Source organism: Apodemus sylvaticus, chromosome 1 (assembly GCF_947179515.1).
Source record: "Apodemus sylvaticus chromosome 1, mApoSyl1.1, whole genome shotgun sequence".
Classification (NCBI taxonomy): domain Eukaryota; kingdom Metazoa; phylum Chordata; class Mammalia; order Rodentia; family Muridae; genus Apodemus; species Apodemus sylvaticus.
Window position 1 is genome coordinate 104,685,181 of NC_067472.1, and position 15,551 is coordinate 104,700,731.

The 15,551-nt window shown below is 38.0% G+C and overlaps 1 protein-coding gene across 5 annotated transcripts in view; it reads right to left on the reverse strand.

Moving 5' to 3' along the window:
- The window catches only part of Fchsd2 (FCH and double SH3 domains 2), a 186,166-nt gene that overhangs the window by 21,720 nt on the left and 148,895 nt on the right, over window positions 1–15,551 (reverse strand). For 4 of the 5 annotated variants that reach the window (XM_052157215.1, XM_052157221.1, XM_052157207.1 and 1 more), the window contains one exon: window positions 10,905–11,066. The exons of the other annotated variant lie outside the window; for it this stretch is intronic. In XM_052157215.1, the coding sequence (XP_052013175.1) occupies window positions 10,905–11,066 (162 nt within the window). The remainder of the gene's footprint in view (window positions 1–10,904; window positions 11,067–15,551) is intronic. 5 annotated transcript variants of the gene reach the window in all.

Here is a 15,551-nt window from a genome sequence, read left to right on the forward strand (position 1 = left end):
TTGGTTTTCTGGGGTCTAACTTCTTGAGTTCTTTGTATATATTGGATATTAGCCCTCTATCTGATGTAGGGTTGGTGAAGATCTTTTCCCAATTTGTTGGTTGCCGATATGTCCTTTTGATGGTGTCCTTTGCTTTACAGAAGCTTTGTAATTTTATGAGGTCCCATTTGTCAATTCTTGATCTTAGAGCATAAGCTATTGGTGTTCTGTTCAGGAACTTTCCCCCTGTACCGATGTCCTCAAGGGTCTTCCCCAGTTTCTTTTCTATTAGCTTCAGAGTGTCTGGCTTTATATGGAGGTCCTTGATCCATTTGGAGTTGAGCTTAGTACGAGGAGACAAGGATGGATCAATTCGAATTCTGCATGCTGACCTCTAGTTGAACCAGCACCATTTGTTGAAAAGGCTATCTTTTTTCCATTGGATGTTTTCAGCCCCTTTGTCGAGGATCAAGTGGCCATTGGTGTGTGGGTTCATTTCTGGATCTTCAATCCTGTTCCATTGATCCACCTGCCTGTCACTGTACCAATACCATGCAGTTTTTAACACTATTGCTCTGTAATATTGCTTGAGGTCAGGGATACTGATTCCCCCAGAATTTCTTTTGTTGTTGAGAATAGTTTTAGCTATCCTGGGTTTTTTGTTATTCCAGATGAATTTGAGAATTGCTCTTTCTAACTCTATGAAGAATTGAGTTGGGATTTTGATGGGTATTACGTTGAATCTGTATATTGCTTTTGGCAAAATGGCCATTTTAACTATATTAATCCTGCCGATCCATGAGCATGGGAGGTTTTTCCATTTTTTGAGGTCTTCCTCTATTTCCTTCTCCAGAGTCTTGAAAGTCATACAGATCTTTCACATGTTTGGTAAGAGTCACCCCAAGGTACTTTATACTGTTTGTGGCTATTGTGAAGGGAGTCATTTCCCTAATTTCTTTCTCAGCCTGCTTATCCTTTGAGTATAGGAAGGCTACTGTTTGCTTAAGTTGATTTTATAACCTGCCACTTTGCTGAAGTTGTTTATCAGCTGTAGGAAGGAGTTCTCTAGTGGAGTTTTTTGGGTCACTTAGGTAGACTATCATATCATCTGCAAAGAATGATAGTTTGACTTCTTCCTTTCCAATTTGTATCCCTTTGACCTCCTTATGCTGTCTAATTGCCCGAGCTAGAACCTCAAGTACAATATTGAAAAGATAAGGAGAAAGGGGGCAGCCCTGTCTAGTCCCTGATTTTAGTGGGATTGCTTCAAGTTTCTCTCCATTTAGTTTGATGCTGGCTACCGGTTTGCTGTATATTGCTTTTACTATGTTTAGGTATGGGCCTTGAATTCCTGTTCAAATAACCCTATTAAAAAATGGGGTACAAAGTTAAAGAAAGAATTCTCACCTGAAGATGGCGGAGAAACATCTTAAAAAATGCTCAACTTCACTAGTCATCAGGGAAATGCAAATCAAAACAACCCTGAGATTTCACCTTACACCAGTCAGAATGGCTAAGATTAAAAACTCAGGAGACAGCAGATGTTGGCGAGGATGTGGAGAAAGAGGAACACTCCTCCACTGCTGGTGGGGTTGCAAATTAGTACAACCACTCTGGAAATCAGTCTGGCAGTCCCTCAGAAAACTGGGCATGTCACTTCCGAAAGATCCTGCTATACCACTCCTGGGCATATACCCAGAGGATTCCCCAGCATATAATAAGGATATATGCTACACTATGTTCATAGCAGCCCTATTTATAATAGCCAGAAGCTGGAAAGAACACAGGTATCCCTCAACAGAAGAATGGATGCAAAAAATGTGGTATATCGACACAATGGAGTACTATTCAGCCATTAGAAACAATGAATTCACAAAATTCTTAGGCAAAAGCTGGAGAACATCATACTAAGTGAGGTAACCCAGTCTCAAAAGATCAATCATGGTATGCACTCACTAATAAGTGGATATTAGCTTGGAAAACTGGAATATGCAAAACATAATCCTCACTTCAAATGAGGTACAAGAAGAAAGGAGGAGTGGCCCCTAGTTCTGGAAAGACTCAGTGTAGCAGTATAAGACAAAACCAGAACAGGGAAGTGGGAAGGGATGGGTGGAAGAAGAGAGGGAGGGAAGGGGACTTATGTGACTTTTGGGGAGTGGGGAACCAGAAAAGGGGAAATCATTAGAAATGTAAATAAAAAATATGTTGAATAAAAAAATAAGTAAATTAGAAATCTAAAGTAGAAATATATCTGGAAAGCCTTTCCAAAGTTTCAACATTCAAAAGTTCAATGGCTGAAAAGCCAGTCAGAAAGCATCTTAAATTGAATGATGACACAGTAGCAAAACTGTGCAAAGAACCTAAAGGAGTATGTAGCAGAAATGTTTACCAAATGCCTCTATAAGAAAGGGGGAAATGTCTAAAATCAACATCCCCAGATTCTACCTGAAAAAAAAATTCATAAAAGAGCCAATTAAATCCAAATTAATTGGGAGAAAGGAAATAATTAAAATTTAAGCAGAAATTAATAAAACAGGAAAACAACAGGGGAAAAAAACTCTACATATTCAAAGAGTAATCAAGAATATTATAAACAACTTTATGCCAGTAACTTTGGTAAGTTGGATAGAACAGATAAAAATTTTTTTTTACAACAAACCCCAAGTAAAATTATCAAAGTCTATTCAAAGGAGAATAGCCTCGGTGTTGATTATCTGCAAACCTGGCAGAGGAAGGAAGAACAGCCAAGGTCAGCATGGTGACTTATATAGTGAGTTCTAGGCCAGTAAGAGCTATAAATGGAGATCCTGTCTCAGACAGACAGCCTTTTCCCAGCATATATTACACTTTTAATTTTGAGACAGGGTTTCAAAAATTTGTCCAGGCTGGCCTTGGGCTCACTGGTTATTCCAGATCTTAACTTGTGATCTTCCTGCCTCAGCCCTGCAAGTAGGTAAATTACAGACTGGTGTCACCAGGGTTAGTTTCTTAAAACACTAACTATATACCCACTACACAGCCTATTCAAAATCATATGTTGGTAGTACATATCCTACCCATATTCAAGACTTACAAAATTAAATAGTCCAGAACAACCCAAATGTCCACCAATGTAGAGGATAGCAGACAGCTATAGCTATACAACATACTATTGTTCAGCAATGAAAATAAAAAGTCAACATACAACAAATGTGATCCTCAAAATCAACACACTGAGCTTTCGAAGTTCCACATGAAAGAGTTAGCATTCTTCTCTTTATCTAAATCCCAGAAAGCACAGCAACCGACAGCACATAAAGTAGGCCAGTGGTTAACTGGGGTATGGAAAATGAACATGACTATGAAAGAGAATAAGGAAAGTTTGGGAGAGTAATAAATATATTATTTTAATATATTCAGTATACATATTAAATTATTATAGTAACTGCAATGCTTTCACTGCTATATACATATGTCAAAATGTCAGAATGTGTACATTAAATGTGACATTGAATGTATGTTTTCAACCTTTAATAAAGCTGCCAAAATATTAAAAGCTTGGGAATTTGAGGCTCATTCCTTTGCTAGGCAAGAGCTCGACCACTGAGCTAAATCCTCAACCCTAGGGAATTTGAATGTTAACTGGTCACACAGTACAACAAGATTTAACACAACCACTAATGGGACTGGAAATAAAACATCCAATGATGACTGAAAAAAAAAAAAAGAAGACTACCCAGTAAATAAAATGGCAAAGATTAGAAGAACACAGGGAAACCCCAGAGCAAGGGCTGGTGGTCTGACAGCTGCAGACACCTCTGGGTTCAAATGTCATCTTTCCTCACTCACAAGCTGTAAGGAGATACTTAGTTTCCCAAGCCCCATCAGCTCATCAGTAAAGACACTCAGAGTAACTATGTTGATTAACTAATTCTTCTCACAGGTAATGTACAAATGTACCTGACATAACACATGAGCCCCACTCTTTTCTTTTAGTGACAATTTAAGCCTAGCTGATAAAACTAGGAAAGTGCTTACCTTGAAGGTGAGAAGGACATGCTGGACATGTTTTATGGATAAGAAACTGTGTCACAGGAACATTAGCATTATCACTATTTTAAATTATTATTTAAATTATTTTTTATTTTATGTATATGAGTATACATAAAATATGTATACTGAGTACATATATAATATGTATAATATATATAATATGTATAATTAGTATACTGTCACTGTCTTCGAACACACCAGAAGAGGGTATCAGATCTCATTATGGATGTGTTGTGGTTGCTGGGAATTGAACTCAGGACCTCTGGAAGATCAGTTAGTGCTCTTAACCACTGAGCCATCCCTCTAGCACCTACTATTTTAATTATATTTGAGGCAGGGTCTCATGTAGCCCAGGTTGGTCCCAAATTTACTATGTAGCTGAGAATGATCTAGAACTTCTCATTTTCTTGCCTAAATCACCAAGTATTGGGATTATAGGGATTATACTACCATATTTGGTTTAGGTGGTGTTGGGGACATGCATGTTAAGCAAAGGCTCTAACAACTCAGCTACATTTCCAGCACACTTTTAAAAAGAAGGAACTAATGTTTGTATTCCATAGAAATCAAAGTGGATAAAACATTAAGTTTTAGCTAGGCGGTGGTGGAGTTTGCTTTTAATCCCAGAGGCAAAGGATCTTTGTGAATTTGAGGCAAGACTAGTCTACAGAGCTATTCTAGGATAGCTAAGGCTATACAAAGAAACCCTGTATCAAAAAACAAACAAAACAAAAAGACTTCTGTTTTTACAAATGTGAATTAGTAATTTCCTAAAAACTCTCATTACTCATAAAGTTGATAATAATAACATATTATTCTATTACTTTAAAAAAAAATCACTGTATTTTTGCTTTTTTACTTTGTTCCAGCTGCCCAGGCTAGCTTAAAATTCCTCTTTCACTCTTAGCCTCTCAAATAGCTGAGGTTATGCTTACCACCATATCTAGCTCATCTTCTTTTTTGTTGGATATTCTAGTGATTTCAAATGTATATACACACTGTATTTGACCACACGTATGTTGTGAGATCACATAACAGCCATTTTCCTTACTATTTTTTCAAGAATATAATTAACAAACATTAGCAGTATCTAATTGCAAAGAATACAATAAACATTACCACTAGTAACTATAGTGATTTAAAAATATTTTTTATTATTTTAGTGTGTGTGTGTTGGGGGGGTATATGTACAGGAATGCAAGTGCCCAGAGGTCAGAAGTGTCAGATTTCCCCTGGCTAGGGTCTCAGGTCACCAAGCTTGGTGGGAAGCACTTTCCTCTGCATATATGCCTATTAGTGGGGTTAGTAGTATAATAATGACTATCAAATATGGCTGGTTATACTTCTCTCAGTGGTGAAATTTTTCTGTCCCACCCTCTTCTTGGTCTTGGCTATTGGCAAGTGAGACAAAAATCTCTCAATCTGTAGACATTAACACAGACATAGTCAACACCCAGTAAAGGGTTTCATGAGGAGGACTGGTTGAAAGCATGCTTAAATCAGTACATTAACCTGATCTAACTAGAATTTAACATAACAATTTCACTAGAAGCAGAGGCTTTTAGCGCATAGAGCTTGGATCAATGAAAAAGCCTGCTGCCCATTTGAAAGTACTATAAACATAAAAGCAGTTGAAGATTTTTTTTGGGGGGGGGCAAGGATAGTCTTTTAATAGTTTCTATTTCTTTCATTATAGAAATTCACTTTTTCTTTTAACTGAGATTAGCTTAAGCCCATAAACAGGTTCTCATAATTTAAAAACAAATTCCACTGGCCTGCAAGGACTATCAGGCACATTGAGGAGAAGAGGTTAAACACATTCATCTCCTTGCCTTCCAGCCACATTTTTCAGCACAGCCTTCAAAATGACTGGATCAGGATTTATTTCTATGTAATTCTGCAAATGTCAGATCCCTAGGGAGTCTGCACAACAAAGCAGACTGTCAGACTGCCTTAGTGCAACTGTTGAGGGAAGTCATGAAGATAGTGCCAGTTATGATCAGAAACTCTAAGGAAAAAGGAGACTAGAAAGAATAAAAATAAACCCAATTTCAAAAGTCTACAGATTCTGTTTGCTCCCACTCTGGGAATCGGCCCTAAAACTGAAAAAAGACATTTAGTTGTTTCTTAGTATTCAAGGATTGAATTCAGGATCCCTTACGGATACCAAACTCCAGGGATACTCAGGTCCCTTATATAAAATGGTATAGTATTTAAATATAACCTACACATATCTAACAGGCTGTAAATGCTGTAGAAATAATTGCTGTTATATACACACTTAAGAGAAAAGTTTCTATACAATTGCAAAAATCCAACTATCAGATTTGTGGTTGGTTGAATCCATGCATGTAAAATCCAGGAATATGAATGACCACTTACATATATTTAACTGTTACATAAAATTACTACAGAGACTCTAAAAGAATGATTATGAAGATTTTGGGGGAACAAGAAAAATCAGACTGAAAAGATTATACGAAATTAATATTCCTTATTATGTTTAAATAGTTTTAAAGGTTAAAACTATCCAGGAATGGATTTAAGCGAGAGAAGGCAGGAGAGTAAGAGGAGGGAAAGATGAGTGATTTAGGGGCTCACGGGGTCACTGGCAGTAATCCATCCTCAGGAGCGATATGTAGGCTCCAGTTACCCAACAACTAAATATCTCTCATCCTCTCCTTCCCCTCTCTCAGATTAGGTCTGATTAAGTAGTCCTGGACAGCCTGGAACTCTCTATGTAGTTAAAGGCCAGCCTTGAACTCAGGAATTCTGCATCTGCCACCTGAGGGCTGGAATCAAAGATGTGCAATACCATCCCCCTCCCCCCACAACTCTTTTAAATGTGCCACCACATTCTGGGACTCTTTTTTTTTTTTTTTTGCCACTCCCAAACCTATATTCTATTTGATAGCATGAGACAGGAGGAAGAATTATCATGTAAGTATGGTTCTCTGATACAGACAATGTGATTTAATAACATTTACCTTCCATGAGACACTCTTTATCTATATTGTTAATGTCTAGGAAAACCATCATGACCCCCAGATGACTAATACTTTATTGGCATCTACAATGGAAGAAACTATTTGGTTGCCAAAATGTATATTTCAGCCTCATGTTCCCTGGCCAGCTGTCAGTTTGAAGGGGTACAGAATTCTCTGAATTATTTCAATGTTACTTAGGAAAAAGGTTAAATGAAAAGTGGGGCCTCATTAAGCTATTATTTCATTTAGTAGCAAAACTGGTAAATTTTCCTGAAAATATAACCTCTAAGTTGAAAGAGGGAATACACAGGCTCTGTAAGACTGGCTGTTCATAGTGGTCTTATTTGTGATAGCCAGAAGCTGGAAACAATGCAGATGCCCCACAAGGGAAGAATGAATACAGAAAATGTGGTTCATTTACATAATGGACTACTATTCAGCTATTAAGGACAAGGACATCATGAGTTTTGCAGGTAAATGCATAGAACTAGAAAATATCATCCTGAGTGAGATAACTCAAACCCAAAAAACATGAATGATATGTACTCACTAATAAGAGTATATTAGCCAAAAAGTACAGAATACTCAGGATACAATCCACAGAACTCTAGAAGGTTAACAAGCCAAAGGGCCCAAGTAAGGATGCTTCACTCCCACTTGGAGGGAGAAGAAAGCAATCATGAGGGGGAAGAGGGGGGGAAGGGACCTGGGTGAGAGTGGGGAGGGGGAGGGGAGAAGGGAAACATGAGCAGGTATTTGGGGGTATGTGAATTAGGAGTCAAGTCTTGAGGGCCAGCAGAATGAATGGAAAGAGGCAACCTCGGGAGGTGGGAGGGGGCCCTCTAGAATGTACCAGAGACCTGGGAGGTGAGAGACTCTCAGGACTCAAAGGGAGGGACCTTAGATGAAATGCCCAACAGTGAAGGGGGGAACTTGTAGAGTCTACCTTCAGTAGAAAGACAGGGCATCAAGTGGAGGGATAGGTTGCCATCCCACAGTCAAAAATCTGACTCAGAATTATTCCTGTCTAAAATAACTGCAGGGACAAAAATGGAGAAGAGACCAAGGGAAAAGAGGTCCAGTAATCAGCCCAACTTGGGATCTGTCTCAAGGGGAAGCTCTAAGGCCTGGCACTATTACTGATGCTATGGTGTGCTTACAGACAGGATCCTAGCATAGATGTCCCCCGAGAGGCCCAACAAGCAGCTGACCAAGACAGATGGCAGATACTTATATCCAACCAATGGACTGAAGTCAGGGACTTCTGTGGTTGAATTAGGTAAAGGCTGGAATAAGTTGAGGAGGGTAACCCCATAGGAAGACCAGCAATCTCAACTAACCTAGATCCCCAAGATCTCTCAGACACTGAGTCACCAACCAGACAGCATACACCAGCTGATATGAGGCCTCCAATACATATACAGTAGAGGACTGTCTGGGCGGGCCTCAGTGAGGGAAGATGAACCTAACCCTTGAGAGACTTGAGACCCCAGGGAGTGGGGAGGCTTAGTGGGGTGGGGACATCCTTTTGGAGACAGGGGGAGGAAGAATGGGATAAAGAACTGTTGGAGGACAGACCAGGAGGAGGATAACAACTGGACTGTTAAAAAAAAAAAAAGATTTAATTAAAAAAAAAAGAAAGACCTCAAAGTACTGCTTCCCAGAGGCTGCCACTTCCTGATGAGCTAACATATAGAAGCCCTTAAGCACATCTTATTTACCTTCTTCTTTTAGACTTGGAAGCACAGCTTCTATTTAGGTCTTATTTAAGTCCATCAAGGGCTACTTCAGACAGCATTTCTTTATGGGCAAACACTTCCTGAGCTAGCACTGAGGTTTTCTGATAGTATGATAGAATCATCTGGGGTTAGAGAAAATCTTAAGAGTTGGTTAACCTAATATTTCCTAAGAAATCCATAGAGGGGTGACTTTTTTGCAAAGTATGCTAATGAATTTGATGTAAAGGACTTAAAAGTTTGCAACACAGAGACCTAGTCACATACTGTCATATACCCCTAAGATCTATAAAGGTCTGACAGTTCTCCCAGCTGCTAAGCACTGAAGAAAGATTAAAGCAAAAATTGAGGTTATACATGCCTGCTCAACGAAATGCACCCCAAAAAGGTTCTAGCTTTAGCAGTCATTTTGACTGGTTGGAAGCAGGCTGCTACAGAGCACAAGGAAACTTGTGCCTAGAACTTGCTGTTGCCATAAACTACAGAGCAGAACAATGTGAGGTGGATGGGAAATTTGATAGGAAGATGCTCCATGACATGGAGCAACTCTGTTCCTATGACAACAGGACAAGCTCTTCTCTCCCCAAAGTTAAATGTATGATGTGCATGATTTCCAACCCCACAAGCCAGATTGCCATTAATAAGGAGATAAAACTTTTTCTCTCTCCTTTTTTTCTGAGACAGGGTTTCTCTGTGTAGCCCTGGCTGTCCTAGAACTATCCCTGTAGACTAGCCTGGCTTCATACTCACAGAGATCTGACTGCCTCTGCCTTTTGAGTGCTGGGATTAGAGGTGTAGGCCACCACTTCCTAGCTAAAATTAAGCTTCCAATAGATTGTTTTTCCTTAGAATGTATACCTCCACATAGCCTTTTTAAATGTATAAATGTATTCTTACTAGAAAAACAGAGTGCCATGTGAAAAATGTGATGAAACTTCCAGGAGTGTTTCTAAAATACTGGCCAATTTATGTAACAAGGATCAGAATCAGCAGGAGCAACCTTAGCTTTCTGTTTACTATTATTGCATCCTTCCATTCGTCCACTCAGCTCTTCCTGCAACAAACACTAAGTATCTATTGTGTACCAGGGCACTTTGCTGTGAAGAGCAGAGTCAGAAGACATGGCCATTATACCCCACAGAGAAAGATGATAAAAGAAAACAAAGAGAAACAAACATTGGTAAATTCCATCCAGAAACAAGCAGGGTGAACCCTGGACTTGAAGAAAACAAGCTGTGTGCTGGTTATTACCTATCAAACCCTCCCTGCACTGGGTTTTTGTTCTGCCCCTGGTAACTAAATTCATCTTTACACTAAGCCTATGTATTTTATGTATATGTGTGTGTACATGTGTGCTCATGTGTGTGTGTGTGTGTGTGGATGCCAGAGCTGAGGCGTGGATGTTATTCCTTAGGTACTGTCTACCTTGGACAGGCTCTCTTGTTGGCCAGGGACTTGCCAATTTGGCTTGCTACAGTGGCTGGCTAGTGAGCCCCAGGGATCTTCAGTCTCTACTTTCCCAGCACAGAAGGAATTACAAGCATGTCTCACCAAGTCTGGCTCTGATACACAGGTTCTGATGCTTGAACCCAGGTCCTCATGCGTGCATGATAAGCACCCTACATTTGAAAAGATATTTTTCAACATTCTAAATGTTCATTTCATTTCACTAGAGAAGATCTTTGAGAATTACAGGAATACTAGTTTTTCTCTTCTACCGCTTTCAGCTAAAATGCATATTTACCTTATAAATGGAATAAAAAATGTGGGGGACAGACACCAATAGCCATATTAGTGGCAATGTATTATTTTAAAGATTTATTTATCTTATGTATATGAGTACACTGTAGCTGTACAGATGGTTGTGAGCCACCATGTGGTCACTGGGATTTGAACTCAGGACCTTCAGAAGAGCAGTCAGTGTTCTTACCCACTGAGCCATCTCTCCAGTCCTCAAAGTATTCTTTACTGTATTAAAAATCAAAATAAAATATTAACATATTTGTTTTCTCCTCACCCTCCTCTTTCCTGTATTGTTTAAATGAAGTGACAGACTGAAGGTAAAAGCCTCCCACTATTTTTATTTTTAAGTTTTATCAAGTTTGGCTTCAGAGCAAACAACAATGAAGATCAGTCAGCCAATGAAATCCAAGAAAAGAAACTGTACCGAGTGTAGAGTGCCGTTGCTGGTCACGGCTGGAGGGCGGGCCCACCGCTCATTTTCCAGTTCCTCCATTACTTGGTTCATGGCACTCTTTAACCACGTATCTACAGAAACCCCAATCTGCTTCAGTAGGTCTAGCCGGGCCTCAGCTTTCAATTTAATGATCTAAGAAAAGAGCAAAACAAGGTTGGAACTCAAGGCAATTTTTCCTCCCACTGATTAAATTATTTCCAACTTATAAACAATCTTGATATTTATCAGCAATTGTTATATATTAATTTTTCATCTACAGAAAAGACATGCACATGACTGGAGCATGAAGAAGGAAGAAGGAGACATTCAATCCCCTGTATTATGTATACAACTAACTATGTATAGATAGTTGTGGGACAACATGTGGGTGCTGGGATTGAACCTGGATCTTCTACAAGACTAGTAAGCACTCTTAACAACTGAACCATCTCTCCAGCTCCAACTGGATTCTGAATAATAAAGTATGATAGCTTTTACATTTTGAAATAGTCATTTCTGTCTTTTCATAGGCTCTACGCTCCCACGACTACATGCTCTTGTGCTCGGCTGATGCCAGTGATTGATGCTCAATACTTCATGTTTTATGATAACAATTTATCTTTTTTTTTTTTTTTTTTTTTGGTTTTTTGAGACAGGGTTTCTCTGTGTAGCCCTGGCTGTTCTGGACCTCACTCTGTAGACCAGGCTGGCCTCAAACTCAGAAATCTGCCTGCCTCTGCCTCCCAAGTGCTGGGATTACAGGCGTGCACCACCAAAGCCCAGCACCACTTTATCTTTTGAGGTTCAGTTCAAACATCCTTTCTATGATTCTTCTAATGATTTTTCTTTCCTGGGCAGCTAATCACACTCTTCCCTCTGTTTATGAAACACACTGTACAGATCAGTCCTAATGAGGAAGGCATTACATACCTAGCTGTTCAGGTGTCTACTTTTTTGATACAACTGAGCCCCCTTTAGCTCTGAGCTATTCTCCTAACATGTGTTTAGGAATCGTTCAAAGAATTCCTACATAAAAGCACTTCTACTGCTCTTCCAAGGAGAAAGTTTTACTTTGAACTTTAGTTGAAATTAATCTTGAAAGACTGTCATTCAATGACATGGACATAAAGTATTTTCTTTTATAATAATAATGCTAATAACATTTCTTTTTAATAATATCAACACTTTCCAGCACAGGCTTTAAGAACTTTCCTTTTGACTTGGCTGCCATGAGTGACTGTTAATTAACTGTCCTTTTGATTTTGAATTAAATAATGATGAAGCTGCCAGAAACACTTGAAATTGAGAATAGAGTTCTTCTCCATTAAATTCAATACGGACAGTAACTGCCTATTTTCTGGACTCTGTTCTTAAACTATAGACAAGTACCCATAAAATGACACAAGCACAACCATACACTTGTATATTCACATCAGTGCACGCGCATACACACACACACACACACACACACACACACACACACACACTCAAAGCATTCATTCATATCAGACATATAAGTCACCTTACTGCTAAGGCAGAGAATCAAGAAAAACCAAGACACATTTAGTACATTTTTATTTCCTCAACATTAAGTAGGCTAGTTTGCATTAAGATTTATTTATTTATTGATTGATTGATTGATTGATACACGGTCTCATATAGTCAAATCGGGACTCAAACTTGAAGATGGCCTTGAATTTATCTTTTTGCTTTTCCCAAGTACTAGGGTTACAAGAAACATTTTATTGTGGTAAATGTATATAGCATAAAAATGTTCAAGATGACTATTTCTCTATTCTTGAGATTATAATACAATTAAAACATTTTCCCCCTCAAACTACTTTCCTCAAATTCCTCCCATAGATCACTTCTTGTTCTTTTTGACAGCCATGGCACGCCTTTTTCATTAACTGTTATCATATGCATGCATGTATATAATATACTCTTTTAAATATGCCGGCTAATGGGTATTAAATATATTAACACTGCTGTGCAACAACTACACCAGTTACCTCCAGATCTCATTCATCATATACAACTAAAACTAGGGGCTAGAGAGATGGCTCAGTAGTCAAGAACACTCTTGCAGAGGTCTTGAGTTCAACTCTCAGCACTCACATGGTAGTTTACAACTTCCTATACTGGGAACTAATGCCCTCTTCTAGTATGCAGATGTACATGTTGACAAACACAACCATATAACAATTAATCTTTAAAAAATATTTAAAAACCCCCAAATTCAACGCACTAAATAACAGCTTCTCATTCTCCCCCCTCGTCTTCATAACTACTACCTGATTTTCTGTCTCTTTGCTTTTAACTATTGTACGTACAACCACACAGTATTGTCTGTGACTGTCATCCTCTGATTATTATTTGGAATATTTTCTTCCATCTATTTATTTTTAATCTATTAGTGTCTTTGGATTTATAAAATATTTCTATGAGACAGGATATGATTGAGTTACATTTTAAAAGATTTTATTTTATGTGTATGAATGTTTTGCCTGCATGTATGTGTGTGTACCACATGTGTTCACAGAGGTCAGAAGAGGTCACTGGATTTCCTGGATCTGGAGTTACAGAGAGTTGTAAGCTACCATGTGGGTGCTATGAACCCAATCCAAGTTCTTTATAAGAGCAGCAAGTGCTCCTAACTCTAGGCCCTATATAATTTTTTAAAATCCATTCTGCTGATTTGTCTTTTGGTTAGAGAATTTAATACACTTAGATTTAAAGTCACTAATACATAGAAGAGTTACTTCTACCAGCTTGCTATTTGTTTTGCATATGCTGATAGCTTTTTATTGTGCTGTTTTTTTTTAGTTTAGTTTTTTTAAAGCTTGATCTATTATAATAATGTGTATATGTGTGTCTTTATGATTTTACGTGCACTGCAGGCATGCAGGAGGTCCAAGAGGCCAGAAGAGAGGATCAGATTCCCTAGAACCAGAGTTACAGGCGATTTTGAGAGGGGTGGGAGCCAAATCCAGTCCCCTTCAAGAAAGGTAAGCACTCTTAACCGCTGAGCCATCTCTCCAGCCCAAAATTGGTTTTAATTTTTGGAGTGCGATGCTTTGATTCATTTCTCATTTTCTTTACATGTATTTCTCATGTATATATTTATAGGAAATTGTATTTAATATCTTAAGTTAAACAATTATTAATTTGTAATGATATAAATCAGATGATTAATGTTTGTTTATGTAAGTGTGTATGTGGGTGACAAACAGCATTTCAAAAAATCCAAATTCTTAGAAACCAGGGTAAGCTGGGCTTAGTAATACATGTCTTTAATCACTTTAAACACTTGGGAGGCAGAGGCAGGTGGTCTCTTTGAGGCCAGTCTGGTCTACAGAGCAGGTACCAGGATAGCCAGGATTACAGAGAGAAACATTGTTTTGAAAAACCCAACTAAGCAAACAAAAAACCCTAAACAACCAAATAACAAAACAAAAAAACAGGGTGAAAAATGTTTTACTAAACAATTTTCTCATTCTAATTTGTTTTTGTTTTTCAAGACAGATTTTTCCTTATGTAGCCATGGTTGTCTCAAATTCACAGAGATCTGTCTGCCTCTGTTTCCCAAATGCTTGGATTAAAGGTGCATCATCAAGCGTGACTTATTCTAATTTTTTAATTAGAGACTGAAGAGAGTACTACAGCTAATGCAAAGGTTCTTGTGAGAATTGTAGAAATCAAATCGTAACAGTATAATAATAGTTAATTATGAGACTCTTTCTCTAAGAATCTGGTACATGGGAAGCGCTCATTAAACTGCCAAATTAAATCAATATGACTTTGCCACAACTTAACCAGCCAAGAATTAATGACTACAGAATCCTTAGTATTTGTATTTACATTTTCAATTTCTGCTCACTAAAAAAGTTTTTTTTTTTTTTATCAATTACAGAGTACTACAATAGTGCTTACTCTAATTAACAATAAAATTGAATGGAACCATACAGAGACTAGACAAAGCAGATTAATAAACAAGGGAGGGAACCATTTATGTTGACAGGAAATACAAAGAAAGTACAAAGGGTATGATAAAATTTTAACTAATGTTTTCTCTTTTGGTGATGTATTTATAATAAAATAAACAAAAAATAATGCAAATAATATGAGCTAGAAAAAAGGAGAAACAGGTAAATGATTACTGTCAGTTTTTCTGAAGAGTTCAGTGATCTAGTCTATCCAAAAATTTCAATATGACAATCCTGCAACTGCTGCCCTAATAAAATATGCCCTCATATCTGCCAACTAATTTTAGCATGGCTATTTTTGATTATCCAATAAGCGGAAACTAAGTGAGAGCTCATTTGAAGACAATTTTACAGATATTTAAAACTAAGATAATGGATATGATATCATGGTTCTATATTTTTAGTAAGAAAATTATCTTGGAGAATAAAGACTTAACTGGTTGTGTCAGGAGAGGTAAGACATTGTGTCACAGAAGTCCCACTTAATGTTTTAGTTTCAAATTAACTAATAGTGAGTTTGGCACAATAATAGGAATAATAGGTCATTCCCTGCAAATGGAGACTGTGTGACCGTTTACTGCTATACTAAGGGTGAGGTGGAACAGTCTGGTGGAGTTAAGGTACTAGCCAGTGGCACCATGGTGGAGTCTGG